Source organism: Callithrix jacchus, chromosome 11 (genome assembly GCF_049354715.1).
Source record: "Callithrix jacchus isolate 240 chromosome 11, calJac240_pri, whole genome shotgun sequence".
Lineage (NCBI taxonomy): Eukaryota > Metazoa > Chordata > Mammalia > Primates > Cebidae > Callithrix > Callithrix jacchus.
This window is the reverse complement of record NC_133512.1, coordinates 103,588,763-103,616,675: the sequence shown is the minus strand read 5'-3', so window position 1 is coordinate 103,616,675 and position 27,913 is coordinate 103,588,763. Positions and strand designations below refer to the sequence as shown.

Sequence of the window (27,913 nt, the reverse complement as noted above, 5' to 3'; positions counted from 1 at the left end):
TCTGCTAGTGGTCACGTGGTGATGGTGTTTGTGACCATCCCACGGTGCTTCTCCATCAACCGTCTCACAATCCTCTGCCTTCAAACGATTCCTAAGCATGTTGGACTTTCTTCCTGGTCCTTTGCCTTCAAACCATTCCTAAGCATGTTGGACTTTCTTCCTGGAAGGGTTACCCAAGTCTTGATGTCTCAGGAAGCAGAAATACTGAGAGTGGACATTAGGTATGAAGAAATAGACTATTATAGTCTCATAGTCTGTATTAGTCAGGGTTCTTAGAGAGAGATAGGACTCAGAGGATAGATGAATATATACAAAGGAGTTTATTATGGAGCATTGACTCAAGTGATCACAAGGTGATGTCCCACAATAGACCATCTGTAAGCTGAGGAGAAAGGAAGCCAGTTGGAATTCCAAAACCTCAAAAGTAGGGAAGCCAACAGTGGAACCTTCAGTCTGTGGGTGAAGGCCCAAGAGCCCCTGGCCAACCACTGGGGTAGGCCCAAGAGTCCAAAAGCTGGAGATCTTGCAGTGGAGTCTGATGTTCGAGGTCAGGAAGCATCCAGCAGAGGAGAAAGATGGAGGCCAGAAGACTCAGGAAACCTAGTCCTTCCACGTGCCTTTGCCAGCTTTTATCATAGCCATGCTGGCGACTGATTAGATGGTGGCCACCCAGATTGTGGGTGGGTCTGCCTCTCCCAGTCCACTGACTCAAATATCAATCCTCTTTGGTAACACCTTCACAGACACACTTAGGAACAATACTTTGTAACTTTCAATCCAATCAAGCTGATGGTCAATATTAACCATCGTATATTCTGTCTATTAAATTTCAATTTTTATCTTCTTTGTTTGATAGACTTTTAAATTTCAAGGCTGCATTTTCTCAGTAACTTAAATTCTTCATAAATTAAACTAGTTGGATCACCTTGACACTACACAAATTTCTAAGTCATAGCTGCTTGTGAAAGACATTCCCAGTGGAAGGCACGAACATTTTCTTGATACTGGAATACAAAATAAGATGCTCTTCTAAACTCCATTGTCTAGTTAGCCATTAAATAGAAAAAATTTAAAAAGACACTGAAAACTATTTGAAAATAAAATATTTTTCATTAGTTAAGAACCGTAGAAACACCACTGAAGGTTTTCCTTAAAAACCCAATACACATAAGAATTACAATTTGTTCAAATAAAAATCTAAATTTTGTGCACTGTGGGATACTTAGCAATATTCCTAACATTTACCTACCAGATGGCCCTCATCCTCCCTCTCCATGAGGCACTGGTAAAATTGCCCCTGGTAGAGAAGTACTGACATAGCTCTCTTAATTTATTAGGGGTTTCAAGATGGTGAGAGTCTATCATCCTTTTCTCTTTCTTATATAAAACGTGTTTATGAAGAGAAACGTCCTCCTCATCACTGTTCCATCCTCCTGAGCTATAGGTGGTATGAGAAAGGCAGGATCACTTTTTTAATTTTTTCCTCTTTCTTTGCCATTTTTAAATACAACAAATGAGGTGAGGTTTTTTCATTATAGTTATGAACTCATTGATGTACATTTATTCAATGTGTCTTAATCCATGGCAATTATTGTCTTTGATGTTCCAACTGCCCCATATTTGGTGACTGTGAACCTATTTTAGTTTCTTATTCCTGCTGTAAAAGCAGGAATTCCACAAATTCCACTTTATTTTACAAAGTCCCACAAATTTTGTGACTCAAAACAATATGCAAAATTATGATCTTACATCACAGAGGTCAGAGTCTGATGTGGGCCCCCGCATCAGCATTCTTCACTTGAAATGGGGTTTGTCATGTTCAGCATTTCCATTTGATTCTTCCACACAGTTTCCAATTTACAGTTCAGATTCCTCATACATTTATGGAAGCTGACCATCTTTTCCACAGGATCTGTTAACTTATTGATGAGAGTGAGTTTAAGCCTGTGTGATAGTTTCTATATTCAAGCCATATTTGAATCTGATGGTGTTAATTCCTTTGTTCAGTGACAGTTTTTTCCAGTTTTTTCCTCTGATTGGTTAGATTAAAAAATTCTGTGTGTATAGGATAATAGACTCAGAAAAAATAATAGTATGACTTGAAATGGGCATATCTCTTTGCTTGTCCTGCAGTATTTTTTTTCTTTTCCAACTTTTATTTTGGGATCAGGAGGTATATGTGGAGGTTTTGTTGCAAAGTTATATTGCATGTTGTTGAGGTATAGGGTATAACTGAACCCGTCACTCAAGTAGTAAGCATGGTACCCAACAGCTGGTTTTTCAGCCCTTTCCCTCCTCTCTTTCTCCCCTTTATACTAGTCCCCACTGTCTATTGTCTTTTTTTATGTCCATTTGTACACAGTGTTTAGCTGCAACTTATAAATGAGAACATGGTGTATTCTGTTTCTATGCTAGTTTGCTTAAGGTAATGGCCTTCAGCTCCATCCATGTTGTCACATAGGACATGATTTTCTTTTTCGTTATGGCTGCATAGTATTCCATGGTGTATATGCACCACATTTTCTTTATTCAATTCATCATTGGTGAACACCTAGGTTGATTCCATGATTTTGCTATTGTGAATAGCACTGTAATGAACATACAGGTGCATGTGTCCTTTTAGTAGAATGATTTATTTTCCTTTGGGTACATACTCAGTAATAGGATTGTTAGGTTGGATAGTAGTTCAACTCTCAGTTGTTTGAGAAATCTCCAAATTGCTCTCCATGGTGGCTGAACTAGTTTACCCTTCCACAGACAATGTACAAATGTCTGCTTTTCTCCATTGCCTTGCCAACATCTGTTATTTTTTTACTTTTTAACAAAAGTCATTCTGACTGGTGTGAAATGTGTCTCACTGTTGTTTTGATTTGCATTTCTCCGACAATTAGTAATAATGAGCATTTTTTCATATGTTTGTTGGCCACTTGCATGTCTTCTTTTGAGAAGTATCTGTTCATGTCCTTTGTTCAATTTTAAAGAGGTTGTTTGCTTTTTGCTTGTTGATTTAAGTTCCTTACAGATTCTGGATATTAGACCTTTGTTGGATGTGTGCTTTGCAAATATTTTCTCCCATTCTGTGTATTGTCTGTTTACTCTGTTGATAGTTGCTTTTGCTGAACAGAAGCTCTTTAGTTTAATTACGTTCCATGTATCCATTTTTGTTTTTTTTTTGTTTTTTTGAGACGGAGTTTCGCTCTTGTTACCCAGGCTGGAGTGCAATGGCGCAATCTCGGCTCACCGCAACCTCCGCCTCCTGGGTTCAGGCAATTCTCCTGCCTCAGCCTCCCGAGTAGCTGGGATTACAGGCACGCACCACCGTGCCCAGCTAATTTTTTGTATTTTTAGTAGAGACGGGGTTTCACCATCTTGACCAGGATGGTCCCGATCTGCTGACCTCGTGATCCACCCGCCTCGGCCTCCCAAAGTGCTGGGATTACAGGCTTGAGCCATTGCGCCCGGCCCCATTTTTGTTTTTGTTGCCAATTGCTTTTGAAAACTTAGCCATACATTCTTTGCTAAGGCCAATGTCAAAAAGGGTATTTTCTAGGTTTTCTTCTGGAATTCTTATAGTTTGAGGTCTTCCTTTTAAGTATTTAATCCACCTCCAGTTAATTTTTGTATATGGAGATAAATGGTCATTCAGTTTCATTGTTTTGCATATGGATAGTCAGTTATCCAAGCACCATTTACTGAATTGGGAGTCTTTTCCCAATTGGTTATTTTTGTGAAGTTTATTAATTACCAGATAATTGTAGATGTGTGGTTTTATTTTTGGGTTCTCTATTCCATTCCATTGCTGTGTGTCTGTTTTTATACCAGTATCATACTTTTTGGTTACTGCAGTAGTATATTATGAAATCAGGTAATGTGTGCCTCCAGCTTTGGTGTTTCTTTGTTTTTTCTTAGGATTGCTTTGGCTATTTGGGCTCTTTTTGTTTTCCCTATGAATTTTGGAATAGTTTTTTTCTAATTTGAAAAATGACGTTGGTAGTTTGACAGGAATAGCATTGAATCTATAAATTGCTTTAAGCAGTATGACCACTTAAATGATATTGATGCTTCCAATCCATGAGCATGGAACATTTTTATATTTATTTGTGTTGTCTCTGCTTTCTTTGAGCAGTGAATGAGATTGAGACACAAAAATCCATACAAGAAATCAATGAATATGAAAGTTGGTTTTTTGAAAAAATAAGATCAATAGACCACCAGCTAGATTAATGGAAAAAAACCGAGAAGATCTAAATAAGCACAGTCAGAAATGGCAGCGATGACATTACAACTGATCACATGTAAATACAAAAGAACCACAGAGACTATTATGAACACTTCTATGCGCACAAATTAGAAAATGTGGAGGACCTGGATAGGTTTCTGGAAACACACAACCTCCCAAGATCCAGCCAGGAAGAAACTGAAAGCCTGAAAACACCAATAATGAGTTCTGAAATTGAATCAGTAATAAAAAAAAATCCGTAAGTAAAAAAAAAAGAGATGTGAGCTAGATGCATTAATAGCCAAATTCTACCCTATGTAAAAAAGAACTGATACTGAAGAAGAGACTTCTCTTTAACTCATTTTACAAAACCAGCATCATCTTGATACCAAAATCAGTCAGAGACACAATAAAAGATAAGTTTGGGCCAATATCACTATTGGATGATGTAGAAATCCTCAAAAAACACTAGCACACCGAATCCAGCAACTTATCAAACAGTTAATTCATCATTATCAAGTAGGCTTTATTCCTGGGATGCAAGGTTGGTTCAACATATGCAAATCAATAAATATGATTCACCACGTAAACAGAATTAAAAAGAAAAGCCATATGGTCATCTCAATAGATGCAGAAAGATCTTTTTATAACATCCAACACTTTTTCATGAAAAAAAAACCCTCCACAAACTAGGTAAAAGAGACATACCTTAAAATAATAAGAACCTTCTATGACAAACCCACAGCTTACATCATACTGAATGGGCAAAAAATGGAACCAGTCCTACTGAGAACTGGAACTAGACAAGGATGCCCAATCTCACCACTCCTCTTCCATATGGTACTGGAAGTCCTAGCCAGAGAAATCAGGCAAGAGAAAGAAATATAAGTCATCTGAATAGGAAAATAAGTCAAAGTATTTCTCTTCAGTGACAATATGATCCTAAACCTAGAAAACCCAAAAGACTTTGCCAATAGGCTCCTGAAACTGATATGCAGCTTCAGTAAAGTTTCAGAATACAAAAATTAATGTGCAAAAATCAGCATAGTTTCTATATACCAATAGCATTGTAACTCAGGGCCAAATCAAATGCGCAAGCCTATTTGCAGTAGCCACACACACAAAATAAGATGCCAAGGAATATAGCTAACAAAGAGGTGAACAATCTCTACAAGGAAAACCACAAAACGCTGTAATCCAAAATCCTGTAGTGTTGTGTTGTGTGTGTGAGTGTGTGTGTTAGGGGGGCTTGTCCAGGGGATGTGGGAACCAGTGGCATCAGGGAATGACCTGGGTTTGAGTTTTGTTGTTGATTATCCTCAGTGTGCCAAGAAGTCTAAATTTCTTTAGCATTGAGCATTGCTTGTGCTTAGAGTGAAGAGTTAATTGTTGGAGGGTTTTCTCAAACATTGCTGTTCCACCCTTAGTTTGAAGTTCTTACTGTGAGACTCCACACTAGACTATGTCTTTCCACATACTGCTTTTTGTCCATGATAAGCTTAAGCAACAATACCTGCTCTTCAATTCTTGCTGTCCTCGTCATAGAGAATGGGGATTATGCTTCGTTATTCTGGTTCTATCTCAGTCTTAGGCACATCATTTGTTCCTTGCCCCTGGGTCACTGTGATCCAGCCTCTTTCCCAGCCTTAGGAGAAGGTTCATGGTCTGGACTCAGGGCTAGAAAGTGTTTGTTTTTGTTTATTTGCTTTTTCCTTCTCTCAGCAATGAGTCTTCCTCTGTCTGTGGGGAAAATGGTGCCTGCCCTTCCTCCAGTGAGTGGTTCCAGGTTTTGAACCACGCAGGAGACAGACTTGTTAGGAGTGAGTGGGCTTCCTGTCTTCCTGCAGCCAGTATTTCTTCCCTCACCTCCATCTGCCTCAGAAAGGAGGCTTTCTGTGGTGTTTCACCCTCCCACAAGCATTCTCATCATGGCTATTCCAAGTCTGAGAATAAAATATTGAGAATAGGTGTAAACTCCTCATTTATCTGTGGCTCCTCGTTCTCACAGTACCTCACACTTAGCCTTCAGCAATTTGGCAAAACAGTTCTTACTAGCACCTACGATGGACCAATTTTCCTCTCACGCTCTGGCCCAGGTAACACAGAGCTCACACCCCATGTTTTTCTGGAGTTATTCCCTGTATTTCCTCAGATTTCATGCTAGTTAGTTTCCCTGCACCTCAGCTCCCTTATCAATTCAAGAATAGTTACACAAGAACAGAAAATGAAACACCTCATATTCTCACTCATAGGTGGGTGATGAAAAATGAGAACACATGGACACAGAATGGGGAGTACTAAACAGTGGGGTCTATTGGGGGGAAAAGGGGAGGGCCAGTGGGAGGGGGAGGTGGGGAGGGATAGCCTGGGGAGAAAAGCCAAATGTGGGTGAAGGGGAGAAGAAAAGAAAGCACACTGCCATGTGTGTACCTACGCAACTGTCTTGCATGCTCTGCTCATGTACCCCAAAACCTATAATCCAATAAAAAATTAAAAAAAAAAAAAAAGAATAGTTATAGTTATATAGATGATCAAACGTTTTCTTGTTTCAGGATGGAAGCAATGCTCTTTCCAGCTTTTTACAACCTAAGTGAAAGCTAGAACAAGCTCAATTACCTATTTTCCCTTTTCAGTAGACTTTATTTTTAGAGCAGTCTTACATTCATAGATAGAAACGTTTAACAGAAAGTACAGAGAGTTCACATATACCCCTCCCCACGACCACACTGCCATGCATAGTCTCCTCTGTTATCAGCATCCTTCTTCAGACAACACATTTTCAATCACTTTTTTAACAGTTTAATAGTGTAAGCGGGAAAATGTGTGCCAAGGTTAAGCAAAGTAGGCTGTAACAATGGCAAATAATGCTTTTTTAGGCCAAGGAATTGCAAGCCAAACGAACTACTTCTCTGGAAGTAGCTTACTCTAATTATATGCATAATTCCTAGGAGGAAGTAATTTGTTACATTCATTCTATTTTTTTATAATACTGAGGGTAAGAATTGATAGTAAATATTAGTGTGCTTTTATGAATGCTTGTTTGAAGGAATTTCTATATAGAAAACTATGAAGTGATCTTCAAATTCTAGATAGACAACTGTGAAGTGACCTTAAAAAATAAAGTAGACAGGTAGATGGTGGTGCTGAGGAATTAATGTTATTTGACTTTGTAGATGAATAAATAAATAGAGATGTGATTCATTAAGGGTGCATAATGGATAAAGAATATATCAGACAATGATACTATGCTGGTGTTATCTCAAAATTGTATGAAATCTTTTTATATATATTAAAAATTTGAAGAGGTAAAGTTAATCCTTTGTATTATTTTGGATAGCCTTCTTCCTTTCTTTTTTTCCCCCCAGTTAATCATAAGATTCACTTTTTCTACATCTTATTTGAAGTCTTAAATCTTTTTAATGCAATGATATTATTTTGGAACTTAAATAGTACCATCAGACATGCACTGGCTATCCACAGACTCTTGTAAAGTTAACAGCGGCCCATTATATTCTTTGCATATATCTCAGCAGAATAAAGCACAACTCTTCTGTCTCCAGGACAAATAAGAGAATTCTGGAGCCAAGGGAGAGGGATTTTTTTTTTTAACTGATATGAATATAGGCCTAGTCACTATTCACTGAAATAGGTGCATTGAAGGATAAATACCAGATTTGGGGTATAGGAGAATATTCTAAAACCCTACCGAGCAAGCTTCTATGAATTTTTTTTTAGAGTAACCTAAGGCTTTAGTGGTGTTCTGGAGGAAACATGGATAGAGAAGAACAGTCTTCCACAGGAAAAATAAGAGTGGCATGGAGGCCCTGCCTTTGAGGATTGGGAATGGTGACAGCAATTAACACTCTAATGTATGAAGCTCCTGAGGGGAATCTATCCGCTCTGCATTGCCAATGCAGCCACTACCACACTTCATTACTTCCGTGTGTGTCAGCCAATTTGGGAATACCTATAACCTTTCTCCTTAGTTTCCCTCAAATGTATACTAGTTCCAGGTAATTTCCCAAGAGGCCTGGGACACTTAACCTTTATGGTCCCCCACTTTGCTGGAGGGAAGCCTTGCTTAGAAAACAACTTAATCCTAGACTGTGGTAGATATGTCAGTTGGACGCATTGATTAACATTTGAGAGCTCATAATAGAGCTGACGTCAGAGAGTGGGTACAGAGGTAAAGAGGGTCAGAAATAGTACAATATAATTTGATAGGAAGTTTGAATCAGAAATATTCAGAAATATAAACCATGAATGTAAAACCTTCTCATCTTTTTTTTTTTTCACCCAGTCTGGAGTGCAGTGGTGCCATCTCAGCAACCTCTGCCTCCTGGATTCAAGCAATTCTCCTTGCCTCAGCCTCCTGAGTAGCTGGGATTACAAGTGCCCATCACAACACCCGGTTAATTTTGGTATTTTTTAGTAGAGACCAGGTTCCGCCATGTTGACCAGGATGGTCTTGAATCCCTGACCTCAGGTAATCTGCCCAGCTAAGCTTCCCGAAGTGCTGGGATTACAGGTGTGAGCCACTGTGCCCGGCCTGAAACCGTCTCATCTTAAGTATTGCAACAAATGTAGAAAAATAATTTTGCTTTCTGAAAGCCAGAGGCTTAGGTACATCTTTGTTGTATGGGTTATTCAATTCTAGACTTTAGTATTAGCAGAGAAAAAAGGAAGGGTGCAAACTGAGGCTGGAGAAGAGAATGATTATTAACTAAAATAATAGAGAAACCGTGGATGAATTCTGTATCATTTTGGGGAAGACATTTAGGTGAGAAGGCTAGATTAAAACAAATTATGAATATGTTGTAGGAGTATATTACCTTTCCAGGAAAGAAAACTTGTAAATTGTTTTAAAGTCTCTCATCTCAATTATTTTCCCAAGGGTGTGTATACTAACCATTTTGGCTTTCTTTTCTTTCTTTCTCTTATTTATTTATTTATAAAGACAGAGGCTCTTTCTGTTTCCCAGGCTGGAGAGCAGTGGCATGATGATAGCTAACTTAACCTTGAGTTCCTGGGCTCAAGCAATCCTCCAGCCTCAGCCTCCTGAGTGGCTAGGACTATAGGAATGTGCCACTATAGCCAGCTAATTAAAAAAACACTTCTTTTAGAGATGGGGTCTCACTATATTGCCCAGACTGGTTTTGAACACTTGGCATCAAGCAATCCTCCAGCCTCAGCCTCTCACAGTCCTCGGATTACAAGCATGAGCCACCATGCCCAGCCTGATTTTCTTTTCAATACAAAAGAAAATTAAATGTAAGTTGATTAAATGAATTGTTCAAAGTTAAAAGGCTCTCCAAATGCAAACTGACCCAGGGTTGAGGTCTCCTGACTCTCATTTCAGGGTTGGTTTCTCTCTAATGAGTTCAGGGATTGCAGGATAGAAACTTGCTAGAGTGAGGAAACTACACTGGAAAAGAATACTCTATTCTGAGATCTGAGGGACAAGAGATCTAGAGAAGGTGGAGCACAAACAGAATGAGACCATGATAAATTACATCTGTAAAGGCGACCTTCAGAATTGCATGTTTGAGAAAGTAGGTCTTAATAACTGGATTCAGATTATGTGAAAAGTTGGACAACCAAATCAAGATAGGAGGTAGATAACAAGACCCCAAAGAAGAAAAGTAATTGACCTCTCGGGGTATAAAACCCTCCCAGGGACACTGTTTACCCAGTGGCTCTGGGTTTCTCCATTCCCAAATTCTAGGAAGATGAAAATACTCCTCTGCAGGTTGGATGTATTTAGTGTATATCAAAACCTAGTGTTCAAACACAGGTCGGATGAATCTTTCGTTAAATGAAAATGCGACTTCCACTGAGAGCCCCGCTGTCCAAAGGTATGCTTCTTGTTTATTTAGACCAGCATGGAAGAGAAATAGCTGTAGGTTGTGCGTCTTATCGTCACGTGCTCTGTTTCTGTATTCAGAGCTCTCTCCCAGCTGAGGTTGTAGAGGACTCCAAAAGGAGGCCACATATGACAAAGATTCAAAAAAGTGTTACGAAAGATGATGCACAAATTTTCCCAGAAAAAAAACCTTTTGGCCTTTTATTCCTTAGCAGTGGGGCATCGAACACATAATGATGTACAGCATCATCTCTATTCCATGAGTAAGACTCACTATGCCTGACTATGTTTGAAACTGGATTCAAGGCTTATCCAAGATTGTATCCAATCACACCCTCTTTGAATTGACAAGGAGAGTGGAAAGGATTATGATTCTGAGCTATTTCTGGAGAATGAGACACTGGAGAATTCTGGAGAATACCACTGTGTGGCACCAACATAGTGAAAAGTTCTGCCAATGTCTGGCTGATTTTGACCATGGGTCCAGTTTCCCATCTTTTTCTTCAACAGATGCTCAAAGTCCCTCCATCTTATCACTTCCATCAGAGCAGCAGTAGGGGGAGGATGTGGTAAAAGGCTGAAAGGGAACTTTAGGCAAGAAGTCATTGTTGCCTGGGGCTGTACCCTTTCTTCTCAGCATTCTGCAGAGCTCTACAGAGCTGAACATGGATGGGACCCCCATCATGGAGATCAACTCTTCAGGGTTAAAGAAAATTCTAACATACTAGTTAGCAGAATGAGTCCATAATTTCAAAATACCTAATGTTTACAGCAAATTAACATATATCACTGCCTAAGAATTTACTGTAACATGTTTAACTTCACTTAAGATCTTGCCTTTCCTGATGTTCCTTTTAAGAAGGGGAGAGGAAAAGGCAATTTTAGAACAAGGGCCACATCTGCAGGAAGGCAGCCCTGCATGTAGAGAGCTGCAGACTGACATGGAGCTTTCTGGCTCATAGATGAGGGGTTAGAATATAAAGTCAGAGAAAGAAAGGCAGGAACATCTCAATCCCAGTTTTATCTACCCCATCCAGATGAAGGCTAGTCCAGGTTTGAACATCTGTGAGCACGATTCTGTGAGTTTTTCACTCTTCGTCTTGTTTTAGTGACATACATTTTCAAGTAAAGATGCTATAAAATAGTAGTTGATTAAAACAATACGAAAAAGAGTAGTGGGTGAATTTATTCAGATAGAATGGATTGAAAAATAACCTTCATTATAATTTAGAGTCAACTCTTATAATAAAGAAAATATAGTTGCTATGAAATCAATGAATAGATTTGCTTTATGTTTTAAAAACAGATTGAATATAACTTTTAAAAATTAGGTATACTGTATCATCTAAAGAGTTATGTGAGGAATTGGAACACCTACTTTTTGTCTTTATTTCTTTTTCATAGACAGAAAAACATTTATGAATTTTTTTCCTACCTCACTGGGTGGGCTAGGGTAATCAAGTGTGCACTGTCTGCTACAAATGGAAAAGGCATTTAAGGGTCAAACCCGGGACACTTCCTTGTAAAAGTAAATTGAGCATTTTTGAGTGTTAGTCCACAAAGTAGCAATGGGATTTCAATGCAATTAAAAATAATAAAAAAAACAATGAACAGCAGCACGTGAAGACATTTCCAAAATTACAAATTATGACCCTATCTGTGTGGCACCAATGTAGTGAAAAGTTCTGCCGATGTCTGGCTGATTTTGATTATGGGTCCAGTTTCTCATCTTTTTCTGTGATTTTCTCATTATAAAAATCATTTATGAATATTTTTCTGTCTATGAAAAAGAAATGAAGACAAAAAGGAAGATAAAGGGAGAGTCTGGATGATGGGGAAGGGCACATGGAGGTACCTTAAACTAGGGCCCCATAAAGGTAATATTTCAAATGAGTGATTTGATCTTTGCTGTCAGTTAAAACACACTACTCTTTTACTTTCTTTTTCAACTTTTATTTTAGGTTTGAGGTAACAAATGTGAAGATTTGTTACATAGGTAAATTGTGTGTCACTGAGGTTTGGTGTACAATTGACTTCATCACCCATATAGTGAATGAGCATAGTACCTGAAAGGTAGTTTTCGACCTTCACCCTCCTCTCACCCTCCATACTAAAGTAGGCCCTCCCACTTATAAATGAAGAACATGTGACATTTGGTTTTCTGTTCCTGTATTAATTTGTTTAGGTTCATAGCCTCCAGCTGCATCCATGTTGTTGCAGAGAATATGATTTCATTCTTTTTTTTATGACTGCATGGTTTTCCATGGTGTATATGTACCACATTTTCTTTTTCTGATTCACCATTGATGGGCATGTAAGTTGACTTCACGTATTTTTTGTTGTGAATAGTGCTGTGATGAACATACATGTGCTTGTTACTTTGATCTGAAAGGAACAATTCAGATTCCTTTGCATACATAGCCAGTCATGGGATTGCTGGCTCAAATGGTAGTTCTGACCCGCTTTTGACAGTGACTGAATTAATTTGCCTGACCCCTGACTTTTCTTGCAATTTCAGTACCATTCATAGCTTCAGCTCTAGTTTCTACTCATATATGATATATCATAAAGGATCAGCATAGCTTGAGATATTAGTTCACACTAAGTTCAGGTACTTCATATTATAAACCTTTAATTTAGTATTATTTCAACCTTCAAAATGTCACAAAGGGAGCAGTGCTTTACATAAATGTAATAACTTTCAGATGTTAGTGGCAGACATTGCTTTAAGGACATAATTTTAGAGGAATATTTGAATTACATATATGATATTATATCATATATTGTTTTCTAATTATTATGGCCACAGTAATTACCCTAACTTCCTCACCATTCACAAAAAAAAGGCAAGAGGAAGTTCTTCCTTCCTGGTGCTCATGTCTAAGAAGATGAATCACAGGGTATGTTACTCTTCAATATCATGTTCTGAGCAGGCAGCATAGATTGTTTTTTTCTCAATAGACAAATAAAGCTCAAAACATAGAGAGAGATGTATAGTTTTAGGTTTTTGAGTATGAGGATGGCATAAACTGAAGAAGATAAAATAGAGTTTCATTGTTTATTAAAGGAGCATTAGGTACTGGCAAATAGGTAAAGTTGGACAAATACTGAGAAGAGAGCACAGGACACCCTTGTGGACAAGGACAAGCTAAATGGAACTGTTAGCTGTCCTCATTGTGTCACACTGCTTTTGAACAGTAGCTGCATGCTAAACCTGTAGTAAGAGGTTGTTGTTTTATTCATACAGACAAATGGAGCAAATATTTTGAAAATTGTCCCTAGGTTATTTGACTTGATTGAAAAACACAGGTTTAGGGAGAGCTATAGAATTACAAATTATTTAGGGCTGAAAAGGCCAATATCTGCTTTGTGACATGTGTGGTTAGACGCAGAGCACGTATCTGGCACCTAGTTACTCTTCACCCTGAAGGGAGAATATGGATCCAGTTCCATTTAGCTGGAAGCTGAGACCAAAGCAATATGAAAATGGCATTAACTACATATGTAGTAAAATGATCTGAGCAACACATTTCTCCTCCTTAATTTGGTTTTCAAATGCACATAATATTTCTTTTTTCTTTCTCTATCATGGGTACCTAGAGGAACACCATGAGTATAGACAAAAGGTATACTTAAATATTAATTTTTTAAAACCAAGGCAATAGCCTTGGAAAGAAATAGTCACCTTACTATGTTAAGAGTATTCAGTTAATACATCAATAGAAAGCATTTAAGTAGTAGCAGCCTATTTTAATGAAACACTTCACTGTGAAACATACAGCATAATATAGATGCCATAATTAATAAAATGAAAGCTAGATATAGAACAGGACTGGATTATGGATTGCATGGAAACAGTTCAGCCAACAATAAATTAATGTTTTAAACACATACGCCATAAACATGTATGTACATGAAAGTGATGTAACAAATTTGTGCTTTGCATGATTCATTTGGAAGTAGAAGGTAAGATGCTTGGAGTGAGTTAAGGTTACATGATAGAAATTTGCAAGAAAGGTCTTATATTCTATAAGATGGGAATAATGAGGGCTAAAGTAAACATAGATGAAGGCTAAGAGGAAGATGAAAGATAAGCAATAGAAGATATAAAAGAAGATGATTTATTCATGGTAAGAAGGGAAAAATAAAAGATGGTTCATTGGAAGAGTGGAACAAATCTAATTCTGTTGATAGAAATGAAGAGGTCAGGAGGGAATTTCATTTGTGGATAGAGGAATACAGGCATTGGTGAGACATTCAGGAAACATTCATTCAGCTTTTGCAGAATGCATTTGGAGCCTTGGAGGGAAATCTAGAAGCTAAAGGTGAAATTAAGAGTGAGCCATGTAGAGTTGACAGTAATTATTATAGCTAGAAATAACAAGCCTTCCAAGAAAAACTGTAGGAGTGTAACTTCTAAGCACAGAACTGTAGCAAATGCTCATAGAATGGAACAGAACTAAGGAAGTTAAAAATTCTTACAAGGCAAATCAATTGGAGGAAGATCAGGACAGAAGTCCATGACAGAATTGAGAGTTTGAAGGAACAAACAGGCAACATTGTTAAAAACTAACTCAAGAATGTAAATAGAATAAAATTCTCTGGAGTTGCTGATGACAGGTTATCAGTAACCTTTAAGTTTTCAAGTTCTATAGATTAGTGAGGGTAGAAATTTCCACTGGTTAAGGGATTAATATCAGGAAGTAAATTCAGAAAATGGATTTCAGTCATTAGAGATTTGAAATGAAGGGGATTTAGAATGCTATGTATAAAGTAAAGCTTCCTTAATCGAGATGTCTGTATATTTTCTTTTATAAAGAGGGAGAAGGAGTTGCTCAGGAGCAAGAGAAACCTGAGGATGGCAGGGGGCGTGTGAATGAAGAAGACTAAGGATCATCAGTAAACAACCGGCACCTGTCCCAGGCACTCCTGCAGGAACTTTAGTCCCCCAACTCCTTTAATTTCACCCGGGACCCTTCAGCTGGCCAATAGTAGGCACATCTCACACATGAAGAATATGAGACTCAGAGAGGCTAAGTAACTTGCTCCAAGTCTCAGGAAGCAGAACAAACAGATGTGGATACAAAACAGCAGCTGTTAGACTCTGCAGTTCACACTTTCTCTGAGATGAGACACTGTCACTCATTTGTAATGTGACATAGACTATAGTGGAGAGACGTGTGGGGTGGCTGAGAGGAGGAGTGAGTCATGGGCTTGCAGGGTCTCCAGTGAGGCAGAGGAGAAAATGATGTGGGGAAGATCACTGTGTCTGTGTCTTTTCCTCCACTGATGAGCAAAAACTCGACATCTATCAAAGACGGCACTTCATAGATATTTGCCTAATTAGTGGAAAAAATGTCTACTTCTGGTGCACATCTTCTGTCTATTCAATAAGAATTGACAGATTTTTTTTAAAGGAAAACATATACTTGAGATTGTATAGTTTAAACTAGAATGTGTTCTTTGAGGCAATCAGATGTATTCTCAGTTCAGTCAAGATTGAAGAAAAGCACCCTGAGGACCCATCAGGACAGAGCAGTAAGGGAGGAAGTATTGGAGGAGGAATAAGGTTTTGAGGACATTAGGGAAGAGTTTAGAAAAAATAGATGTGATTCTGAACCATGAAAGAGACGGGCATTTCTGGAACTACATGTTTTGTTTAATCCTTTATCGAGTAAGAGACTTGCAGCACTGGCAGTCTTTCTCTTGTTGCTAAGGCACTCTAGTCTGACCTGTTTCTGGCCTCAATGCCCTTGCCTCCTTTCTCTCCTAGTTTCTCTTACTGTGTGCACTGCAATAAAAGAAAAGTTAGTGAATGACATGAAATAAGAAGGAATCAGTTCCAAAACGTTTTCAAATGTAACCTGTTTCTGTTTAAGGTTCACAACTGATGATATAATGAACACAGTAGTTTTACTGAAAAAGCATTTGCAAAAGAAAACATCAGGGAATCTCCATTCCAAAGCACCTCTTCTTTGTTGAAGACAGGGTCGAAGAAGGTCTTTAAACAACTGCTTTTGATTCATCCCTGGTGTCTAAAACGTCTAACTATTCATATCTTTGTTTTTGTTCTTTTAAACCCATATTAAAGGATAGATTCTTAACAGAAGCAAGTAGAAAAGAGAAAAATGCAAAGAACAAGATGCCATCACAATGTCCTCTCTTATTCCACTAATGATTGAAGAAACCAAAGCCTATCAAAAAACCAGTGAATCCTCAAAGCCTCCACGCCTTTAGAGCTATTAGAGGTTGCTACCAATTTATATTTTATTTTGTGGAGGGGATGTGAGAGCGAAGTTGCTACCTTATCCACCCCCAAAGCAGAAGTCATCTTACTGCTGACACCCCTAGTACTAGTACTACTAGTTAGTGTACACCGAGTACTTCCCTATAACCTAAGTAAGTTTGATTTAAAAGTAACTATAAGTCATTTAATAGTAACCTGTCTTGCCTATGAACCTTGTCACTAAAGAAAAATCACCTACCTGCTAGATAAAACCTAGGTTCTCTGATTCCAGGCTCTTTCCACAAGACCCTTGCCTCTTCCAATGTTTTCTTTTGTAATTGATATACATATTTCATCAAGTTGAGTCCAGTCCACATATTTGAGATAGTTTCCAACTGTCTGTCTTCACTGTTTATCATTTTTCTGACAATTTCCAATTACCAGGCTCTTCTTGCTCTGGAATCAAATAAGATGGTAAAAATGTAGAACTCCTAAAACTGCACTACATCATCTCCAGGCTTTAGCTGACCTCCCTGAGACAAATCATGTCCTTTTTGAGGGTCTTGCCTGTCTCTCTGAAGCAGAGTAGATACAATGCATGTTGGAATCCAGGTTGTTAGTTTAACCTCACAAATAATCTAAAGATTGAGGCTAGCACTGGCAGGTCCTATACATAGTATTCTTAAAAAGTCACTCTTATGGTTACTCAACAGATTCTGTTTTTTTCTGACTCTCTTCACAGATTAATAATCCTTGAATATTTTAATGGGAAGAGATAACCAGACTTGGGTGAGTGAATTTATTCTCCTCGGCCTGTCCAGTGACTGGGACACTCAGGTCTCCCTCTTTGTCCTGTTCTTGGTCATGTACATGGTGACCCTGCTGGGAAACTGTCTCATTGTTCTTCTGATCAGGCTGGACAGCCGACTCCACACTCCCATGTATTTCTTTCTCACCAACCTCTCCCTTGTTGATGTCTCCTATGCCACAAGCATAGTCCCTCAGCTGTTGGCACATTTTCTTATAGAACATAAAGCCATCCCATTCCAGAGCTGTGCAGCACAGTTATTTTTCTCCCTGGCCTTGGGTGGGATTGAGTTTGTTCTCCTGGCAGTGATGGCCTATGACCGCTATGTGGCTGTGTGTGACCCCCTGCGATACTCGGCCATCATGCACGGAGTGCTGTGTGCTAGGTTAGCTGTCACATCCTGGGTCAGTGGATCCATTAACTCTTTCGTGCATACCACCATCACCTTTCAGCTGCCCATGTGCACAAACAAGTTTATTGATCACATATCCTGTGAAATCCTAGCAGTGGTCAGGCTGGCTTGTGTGGACACCTCCTCCAATGAGGTGGCCATCATGGTATCTAGTATTCTTCTTCTGATGACACCCTTCTGCCTGGTTCTTTTGTCCTACATCCGGATCATCTCCGCCATCCTAAAGATTCAGTCCACAGAGGGAAGAAAGAAAGCCTTCCAGACATGTGCCTCTCACCTCACGGTGGTTGCCCTGTGCTATGGCATGGCCATTTTCACTTACATCCAGCCCCATTCTGGTCCCTCTGCCCTTCAGGAGAAGTTGATCTCTCTCTTTTACGCCATTTTGACACCAATGCTGAATCCTATGATTTACAGCCTAAGGAATAAAGAGGTGAAGGGGGCCTGGCATAAACTATTATGGAAATTCTCTGGGTTAACATCAACGCTGCCAACCTGACTCATGAGCATAACTTAGAGAAAACAGCTTTGCCTCATTGTTCTCCACCCAACACAGATTTGACAGGTATAAACTACGTTGTCCTGGCAACCAGGAAGGAGATGACGTAGCATGTACTGCGGATGTTATGTAGGAGGCTGAGTGGTTGAGATAGGGTGTGAGATGTGCAGTAGTTTTATGTCACAGCAGCATAATTACTGAAGTACGGCACTGCCACCTTAGACCTGTCACACTTATTTAGTCTCCATTTCTTTGTCTTGATAGTAATTTGAATAAACTGTACCATATTATTGTACTGTTGGGTTTGTTACATTGTTTGTAATCATGGACCTACACCTAGCTCTTACACTGGATAACTGGTTATTTTTCCATATTTCAGAAAGGTTATAATGTTTGTCTTCGGTCAAATGCATATTCATTGTTGAAAATTTGCTCACAATAATACACGATGTAAGTAGCCACATGCAATATATTTGTGATTCATGGAGAAACATCAATTAAAGATCTTGTTCACTCTGATCACAGTATAGCCAAGGGTTGTTTGTACACAATGACAGTATTATCTAAAGGAAAGCAGAGCCTCAGTAACTGCTAAATAGTGAATAGACAATTTTGCAAAAAAATTATTGTATATGCATGGGATCTCATTTAAAGGCCTAAAAGCATTCTAATCTCTGAAAAATTCAAGAAACTTTATCTGAAATTTTGGAAAGAAAATAAATAAACATACAATGAGATACAAGTATAAAAGACCAAAGATGTAGTTAATTTCAGAAAAACAGATTACTTGGACAAGCCAATGAATAACAATATGGCTCTAAATTGAATTTTTGAAAATCAGGATCAGTCAATCTGCTGTGTAGAAGTCTTCCTTATGTCCATTGTAAGAGCCTTCTCCTACTCTACCTCACATACATCCAATAAGGCCCTATTCAACCTTTATAAATCTAGTTGGCTGGGATTTCTGAGAGTATAACTCACCTTTGGTGAAAAACCAAAATATGGCCAAAAAAAAAAAAAGAGTGGGAAGAAATAACTGAACAGGGGACAGGAAAGAAGACGAAAGAGAAAAATATATAATGATAATGGGGCTTCTTACCTGCTTAATAAGTCTCAATAGGGGGACCCTCTTTGCCTTTGTGTCTTCATTACCTTGTTTGATCTGCAGTTTTTCCATTTATGAACACATTATCACAAAATTTCAGAGTCAAAACAAAGTTGAAGGCTCATATGTTCCAAAATCTATTTCACATGTCAACTTCACCATAAAATTGATCTATTCCTAAATTTTGTGAAATAGGCAGATATCCTAAAGGGAGTCCGTGATACCAGACTGAATTTTTATTGGTATTAATTCAATAAATATTAATGGAGTGCTTTTTTAAAATATGTTAGTGGTGATGAATGATTTATGTGACACTACAGTCAGTAAGATACAGTCCTTGCAATCAAGGACATGACCACATAGTAAGAAAGACAGACAATGTAGCAATTATAATGCAGTGAGATCAATGTTATAGTGGGAGTAAGCCCAGGAGAAGGTGTTTGTAGAAGTCTACTGACATGATTTCAGAGGACTTGGTATATGATGGGAGCCTTGGACTGAGATCAGAAAGCTGAGAACATGTTGTAGGGATGACAACCTGACCAAAGCATGGAACTAGAAGAATGTCTGGAAGCTGCAATTTTGGGTGGAGGAGAGGGACAGTCATGAGGTTGACCCAGCAATTCCACTGCTAAGTATCTATCCAAAGGAAAAGAAGTCATTATATGAAAAAGACACTTGCACAAGAATGTTTACAGCATTACAGTTCACAACTGCAAAGATGTGGAACCAACTTAAGTACCCATTGACTAATGAGTGGATAAAGAAAATGTGGTATATAGACACCATAGAATACTACTCAGCCACTAAAAGGAATGAAATAATGTTTTTTGCAGCGAATTGGATAGAGCTGGAGGTCACTATTGTAAGTGAAGTAACACAGGAGTGGAGAATCAAAAACCTCATGTTCTCACTTGTAAGTGGGAGCTAAGCTGAGTACACAAAGGGATATGGAATGACATCATGAACTTTAGAGACTCAGAAAGGGGAGGGTGGGAAGGGGTCTAGGGATAAAAAACTGCACATGAGGTACAATGTACATTACTAGGGTGACAGATACAATAAAATTCCAGAATTCACTACTATGTAATTCATCCATGTAGCAAAAAAACACTTGTACCCCAAAAGCTATTTAAATAATTTTTTAAAGAAGTATAGACAAGAGTTAAATCATGTAGGGCTTTGAAGGTGAAATTGTGTTTGAACTTTTTCATGATAGCAAAAATGACATATTAAAGGATTTTAAGCAGGTAAATTGCTTGATATAATATTATTTTTGAAAGATCACTAGCAAATTAATAAGAGAATAAAAGAGTACTGGCAGGGAGGTTAGCTAGGGAGTCATTCCAGTAATGCTAATTATATAATAAATGAATCTGAACTAAAGAAGTGGCAGCGAGGAAAGAGAAAAGTAAATAAAGACATGTCCAATATGACAATTTTACTGGGGATTAAGCCCTACATGGGATGATTGCTTGCTGGAGCTCAGCACCAGGGTCCATCCAGCTCACACTTGGCAATAATTAAATACTTTACTGAATAAATACAATATCAAACAAAAATGCTTTCTAAAAAATCACTTTTAAAGGCCTTTCTAGAAGTTATCTATGAAGGCATCTAGTTCTACATTTTTCTTTGTTCGAGGTTATTTGATTGCTAATTCAATTTCTTTACTTGTTATAGATCAATTTAAATTTTCTGTTTCTTCATAAGTCAGTTTTAATAGTTTGTGTCTTTCTAGGAATTTTTCAATTTTATTGAGGTCATTAAATTTGTTGAATATAATTGTTCACATTATTATCATATAATCCTTTTTATTTATTTGAGCTCAGTCATGATATTACCTCATTCCTGCTTTTAGTAATTTGAATTTATTTTTTTCTCCGTTAGTTCAGCCAAATATTTTTTTTTAAATAATGTATTCAAAAAAAACCTCAGTTTTGTTGATTTTTCTAGTTTTTCTTTCCCCAATTTCATTTACTTCTGTTGTAATTTTTGTCATTTCCCTATTATTGTTTGATTTGAATTTAATTTGCTCTTTTTTCTATTTTCTTAACATTGAGGGTTAAGTTGTTGATTTAGATCTTTTGTAGATAGCATTATTTTGATTATATTTTAAATAATTCTATCTTTTGTTTGGAGCATTTAGTTCCTTTACCTTTAATGTAATTACTGATAAGATTTATGTCTGCTGTCTTCCTATTTGTTTTCTGTGTGTTTTATATATTTTCTATTTTTCTATTCCTCTACTACTGCCTTCTTTTGCATTAAATAGATACATTCTTTTATTACCTTTAATGTATTTGTCTTTTACTACATATTTGTTAGTTTTGTTTGTTTGTTTGTTTTTCTGGTTGCCCTGGAATTTAAACTTAAAAAAAAAATCTTGTTTGGATCAAAACCAATTTCATTTTAATAGTATACAAAAACTTTGTTCCAAAATATCCCTATTCCTTCATCCCTCCTTTGTACTATTATTGTCATATAAATTAAATCTTATGTACTATAATCACATTAGTACCATTTTATAATTATTTTTTTATGCAGCTGTCTTTTAAATCAGATAGGAGAAATAACCTTATACTGTATTTTACATTTACCTATCTATCTATTGTTACTGGTCATCTTTACACTTTCATGTGGATTTAAGTTAATATCTAGTGTCATTTTTTGTTTGTTAGTTTTGTTTTTGCTTTTTGTTTAGTGCAGTGCTCCATCTAGGATGCTTGCTGCAACCTCCGCTCCCTGGGTTCAAGCAATTCTCACGCCTCAGCCTCCTGAGTAGTTGGGACTATAGACACACGCCACCATGCCTGGCTAATTTTTATATTCTTTGTAGAGATGGGGTTTCACCATGTTGGCCAGGCTGGTCTCCAACTCTTGACCTCAGGTGATCTGCCCACCTCAGCCTCCCAAAGTGCTGGGGTTATAGGTATGAGCCACTGTGCCCAGCTGTGTTATTTTACTTCAACAATAAACTTTTGTTTTAATATTATTTATAGGCCAAATCTTCTAATGTCAAATTCTCTGTGTGTTTTTTTAAAATATGTAAAGTACTTTAGGCATTCCAGATTTTTGTTTTTTCAGATACTCATTTTTCAGGGATAATTTTGCTAAACACAGTAGTCAGGGAAGACCTCTCTGATTAAGTGACATGTGAGTTTGGCCTTTAGGGATTGAGCCTGTTACAGCCTGCAAGGAAGAATAAACTATGTCTAAAAATGCTATTAACTGAAAAGTATTTTAAGTTAATATTTAAAATGGGATTCAGCAAGTTGAAAAGTTAAAGGAAGTGGAGTGAGTTGGAGGCCAGGGAGCTAAGTGGAGCCAGCTCATGTTAAGTTTTGTTGGCTAATTGAAAGATTTGAAGCTTTTAGGTGAAATGGGAAGACCTACAAAGATCTTAAACAAAGAAATAATTTAATATGATATACCTTTAAAAATATAATTCTAGCTGTTCCTTAGAATGGACAAGAAGAGGAAAATAAATCAGGAAAAAGAGACAGACACACCTCTATTTATATTAATAGCTATGTGATGCTAGACCCATTCTACCAAATTCATGTCTTTCATTAGACATGTGAAAATTGAAAACACGGCCAACTTTCTAGTGTTGGTCACACACACAGAGTGAGACATGATGCTGGTGTTTCACCTCTGCAGCATACTTCCAGATCAGTAGATAAGGCAAATGGAGTCTCAGTTAACTGTGGGTGTGTTGGAAATGTCTGCCTCTGCATTGAATATAAGTTCAATGTAGGATTTCTAAAACGCTTCAACAACAGCTTCTCTTCCAGAGCTCTTGAATAAACTTCAGATTTAGCACATAAGCAGAATTGGAGAAGTATTAAAAGAGGTCGTGGGGGCCTGGCACACCATTCACTAGAGGGGAGGAGAAAGGCTAGAAGGCTCTGACAAGTTAAATGACCGGCATAAATTCCCTAGGGCAGAGACAGAATAGCAAAGATACGAAAGAGGTGCTTAGGGTAAAAAGCAGATGGTGTAAATAGGCATTGGTTGGTTAATCTGCCTCACAATTAATAGATTTCGCTCACTTGTGGGTTTTTATTATCTATTTTTTATTTTCTTTGATTTAAAAGAATCAAGATTGCAGATTAATTTCTGTGATAGTCTATCCACTCTGCTTATTCTTCCTTCAAATCCAGCTGTGCAGGAGATGAAAGAACTTCAATTGACCACCTGTGAAACAGCAAGTTTGTGAAACACGTTTCCAAAGTTGAAAGTTAAACACATTTGTGTTTATTCAGAGGATTACTGATTTCAACAAATTTCTGTTACATCTTTGCCCTGAAAAAAAAAACTGTTTGCTATAATTTCATAAAAAAACAAGTAAAATACACCTCATAGTCTTTGAAGACTGAACAGAGATGTAATATTTTAATATGTTCACAGTTATAAGTTTGTACTTCAGTGGAGGTTTTGAAAATCTCAGAGTGAAAGAGAGAGAATGGCAAGAGAGAAAGGGAAGAGAGAGAGAGCTAAAATCTAACAAAAAACACTAAACTAATAATGTTGCCTAGGGAACAAGAAAGTTACAATAAGGATTTCAGAAACCGATCTATCAGATACCAACTGAGAGAACCAGCTTTGGTACCTCATCGAAAGGCTTCAGCTGAAATACTTGCTAAGTTTCAACTTTTTCTATTTACCAGTTGATTTAAAAGAAGGTATGGGAATGTATGAAGAGATGTTTTCTAGCAATATGGTTTCATTTCTCCTTGATTTTGTTTCACTATTGGGGTGCATTGTATTCTACACCAAGTATAATTGGATGATGACTTAACTGAGATGTTATTAAAAAAACTTAAGATGGGTGGTTGAACGAGAAGGTCTGATAGCCCTCTTCTAACCACAACTGTCTAGAAACTGTGATCCTTACCCCGAATTTCGGCCTTTGTAGTTGCAACGGTATGGATGATGTTGCTGTTGAGGGAGTTCATACTGCTGGGGGACCTTAGTCTCCAGAGACTCTTTGTTATGTTTCTGGCCAGGTGCCTGGTGGCAGTTTAGGAGTGTTTTCTTATCAAGCCTTTTTCAGCACTGTAGGCACATGACTGCATATTCTTTATGCTTCTTATTTAATGACTATGTTTTGTAGCATTCTATTAGAAAAATAGATGTTTATTCACTTGTGAAGAGCCAAGATGCATTTAGAAAATTTTAAGAAGGGCATTAGGGTATTTAAGGAAGATTCAGAAAAATCTGAAAGAACAGAGTGAGTTTAGCTAGTATTTGGAGTTACAAATTTCAAACTTTAGCGGCCTTCTAAACCCTATAACTTTGTATCTGTTCTTTTTTTTCAAATATGATTATACACATTGTGCAAATAAATAGAGTTTAAAATGATGTAACTTACTAAATTCAGGCAGCTAGTATTCTATACTGAGAGCCTAGATTCAGTTCAGCCGGGCTTGTCTAATTCCAAAGGCAACATAAACCTCAACAAAGATGCCCCTCTCAAAATACGTCAGTGTGCTCTGACACGAAGTTTGTGTGTGTGTGTGTGTGTGTGTGTGTGTGTGTGTGTGTGTGTCAATGATTTTTTTTCTTTTTTTTTTGAGATGAAGTTTCACTCTTGTTACCCAGGCTGGAGTGTAGTGGCATGATCTCGGCTCACCGCAACCTCCACCTCCCAGGTTCAAGCAATTCTCCTGCATCAGCCTCCCGAGTAGCTGGGATTACAGCTATGTGCCATCACGCCTGTATACTTTTGTATTTCTAGTAGAGATGGGGTTTCTCCATGTTGGTCAGGCTGGTCTCAAACTCCGAACCTCAAGTGATCTGCCTACCTCAGCCTCTCAAAGTGCTGGGATTACAGGCGTGAGCCACCGTGCCCGGCCACGTGGATCAACATTCTGCTGAAGTTTGAAAAACCCACAGAGCTGTAATGATATCATTGCCCTTAGCAGACTTTCAGTTGCAAGTGATAAAGCCCAAAACAAACTGGCATAAGCAAAATTAACAGTCAAATATGTTACTGTGGAATATAGCAATAAACTGGTATCGTGAGTAAGTGAATCGAGAGCCCAAAAATATTTTATCAGGTATATCTACCGTTCTATATTTTTCTCTGCTTTTCTTTCTCTGTGGGACTTATTCTCCTACATTGTTCATAGACTTCCTCCATGAGAGGGGAAAAGTAACATTGGAGGTGTTGTCATGATAAGAGATGCATGTCATGATAAGGGAGACAAAACCTTGAATTGTCTGCTAGTTTCAACAAAAAAGTCTCAGGATGGCTGCAAATTGGCTCAGTCCAGGTTATATGACCCTCCCTCAACTAAGCCCTCCATTAGCAGTTTGACACACTTTTACTAGACATTAACAAAATATGTTAATATACATTTGTTTACACCAGCTTCAGCACAAACCTGTGAGTAATGCTTTGCCTTAGGATGTTACAACTGCTTCACTGTCACCAGGCAATAGGAGTTTTTCAGCGATTTAAAAATTTTAGGAGACCACTGTCATATACATTATCTGTCATTGACTGATACATTGTTATGCAGTAAATGGCTGTGCTCCAATCAACAACATAAAATGCATTAACATATTTTGTTGACTTGAATAAGGTTGAAGCATATTGAATAATTTTAATACATGAAGACTAGTTTTATAGCTCAACATATGCTTTACTTTATTTTATTTTATTTATTTTTAAACCAATTAAATAAAATTTTTTATTGCATTAGGTTTTGGGGTACATGTGCAGAACATGCAAGATAGTTGCATAGGTACACACGTGGCAGTGTGATTTGCTGCCTTCCTCCCCTTCACCTATATCTGACACTTCTTCCCATGCTCTCTCTCCCCAACTCCCCACCCCCCACTGTCCCTCCCCTATTCCCCCCAAAAGACCCCAGTGTGTAGCGCTCCCCTCCCTATGTCCATGTGTTCTTATTGTTCAACACCTGCCAGTGAGTGACAACATGTGGTATTTCATTTTCTGTTCTTGTGTCAGTTTGCTGAGAATGATGTTCTCCAGGTTCATCCATGTCTCTACAAAGGACACTAACTCATCGTTTTTGATGGCTGCATAATATTCCACGGTGTATATGTGCCACATTTTCCCTGTCCAGTCTATCATCGATGGGCATTTGGATTGATTCCAGGTCTTTGCTATTGTAAACAGTGCTGCAATGAACATTCGTGTGCATATATCCTTATAGTAGAATGATTTATAATCCTTGGATATATACCCAGTAATGGGATTGCTGGGTCAAATGGAAATTCTATTTCTAGGTCCTTGAGGAATCACCACACTGCCTTCCACAATGGTTGAACTAATTTACACTCCCACCAGCAGTGTAAAAGTCTTCCTATTTCACCACATCCTCTCCAGCATCTGTTGTCTCCAGATTTTTTTTTTTTTTTTTGAGATGGAGTTTCACTCTTGTTACCCAGGCTGGAGTGCAATGACGTGATCTCTGCTCACCGCAACATCCGCCTCCTGGGTTCAGGCAATTCTCCTGCCTCAGTCTCCTGAGTAGCTGGGATAGGCACACACCACCATGCCCAGCTAATTTTTTGTATTTTTAGTAGGGATGGGGTTTCACCATGTTGACCAGGATGGTCTTGACCTCTTGACCTCATGATCCACCCACCTAAGATTTTTTAATAATCACAATTCTAATTGGCGTGAGATGGTATCACAATGTAGTTTTGATTTGCATTTCTCTAATGACCAGTGATGATGAGCATTTTTTCATATGTTTGTTGGCCTCATGTATGTCTTCTTTTGTAACGTGTCTGTTCATATCCTTCTCCCATTTTTGAATGGGCTTGTTTGTTTTGTTCTTGTAAATCTGTTTTAGCTCTTTGTAAATTCTGGATATCAGCCCTTTGTCAGATGGGTAAGCTGCAAAAATTTTTTCCCATTCTGTTGGTTGCCGATTCACTCTAATGACTGTTTCTTTTGCCGTGTAGAAGCTGTGGAGTTTGATTAGGTCCCACTTGTCTATTTTGGCTTTTGTTGCCAATGCTTTTGGTGTTTTGGTCATGAAGTACTTGCCTACTCCTATGTCCTGAATGCTTTTGCCTAGATTTTCTTCTAGGATTTTTATGGTGTTAGGTCTTATGTTTAAGTCTTTAATCCATCTGAAATTAATTTTAGTGTAAGGTGTTAGGAAGGGGTCCAGTTTCTGCTTCCTGCATATAGCAAGCCAGTTTTCCCAACACCATTTATTAAACAGGGAATCCTCTTCCCATTGCTTGTTTTTGTCAGGTTTATCAAAGATTGTATGTAAGTAGATATGTTGTGTTGCCGCAGATGCCTCTGTTCTGTTCCATTGGTCTATATCTCTGTTTTGGTACCAGTACCATGCTGTTTTGATTACTGTAGCCTTGTAGTATAGTTTGAAGTCCGGTAGTGTGATGCCTCCCGCTGTGTTCTTTTTACTTAGAATTGACTTGGCTATTTGGGCTCTCTTTTGGTTTCATATGAAGTTTAAGGTAGTTTTTTCCAGTTCTGTGAAGAAGGTCATTGGTAGCTTGATGGGGATAGTGTTGAATCTGTAAATTACTTTGGGCAGTATGGCCATTTTCATGATACTGGTTCTTCCTAACCATGAACATGGAATGTTTCTCCATCTGTTTATGTCCTCTTTTATTTCGTTGAGCAGTGGTTTGTAGTTCTCCATGAAGAGGTCCTTTACATTCCTTGTTAGTTGTATTCCTAGGTATTTTATTCTCTTTGTAGCAATTGTGAATGGCAGTTCATTCTTGATTTGGCTCTCTTTAAGTCTGTTATTAGTGTATAGG

At 37.9% G+C, this 27,913-nt stretch overlaps 1 protein-coding gene across 1 annotated transcript; it reads left to right on the top strand.

The window, feature by feature from the left end:
• The first annotated feature begins 17,061 nt into the window (after positions 1-17,061).
• LOC100385360 (olfactory receptor 2F1) lies at positions 17,062-18,546 on the top strand. The gene has a single exon (XM_002751901.6). The coding sequence runs from the start codon at positions 17,074-17,076 to the stop codon at positions 18,025-18,027; it is 954 nt and encodes a 317-aa protein (XP_002751947.3). The 5' UTR covers positions 17,062-17,073; the 3' UTR covers positions 18,028-18,546.
• The last annotated feature ends 9,367 nt before the right edge of the window (positions 18,547-27,913 follow it).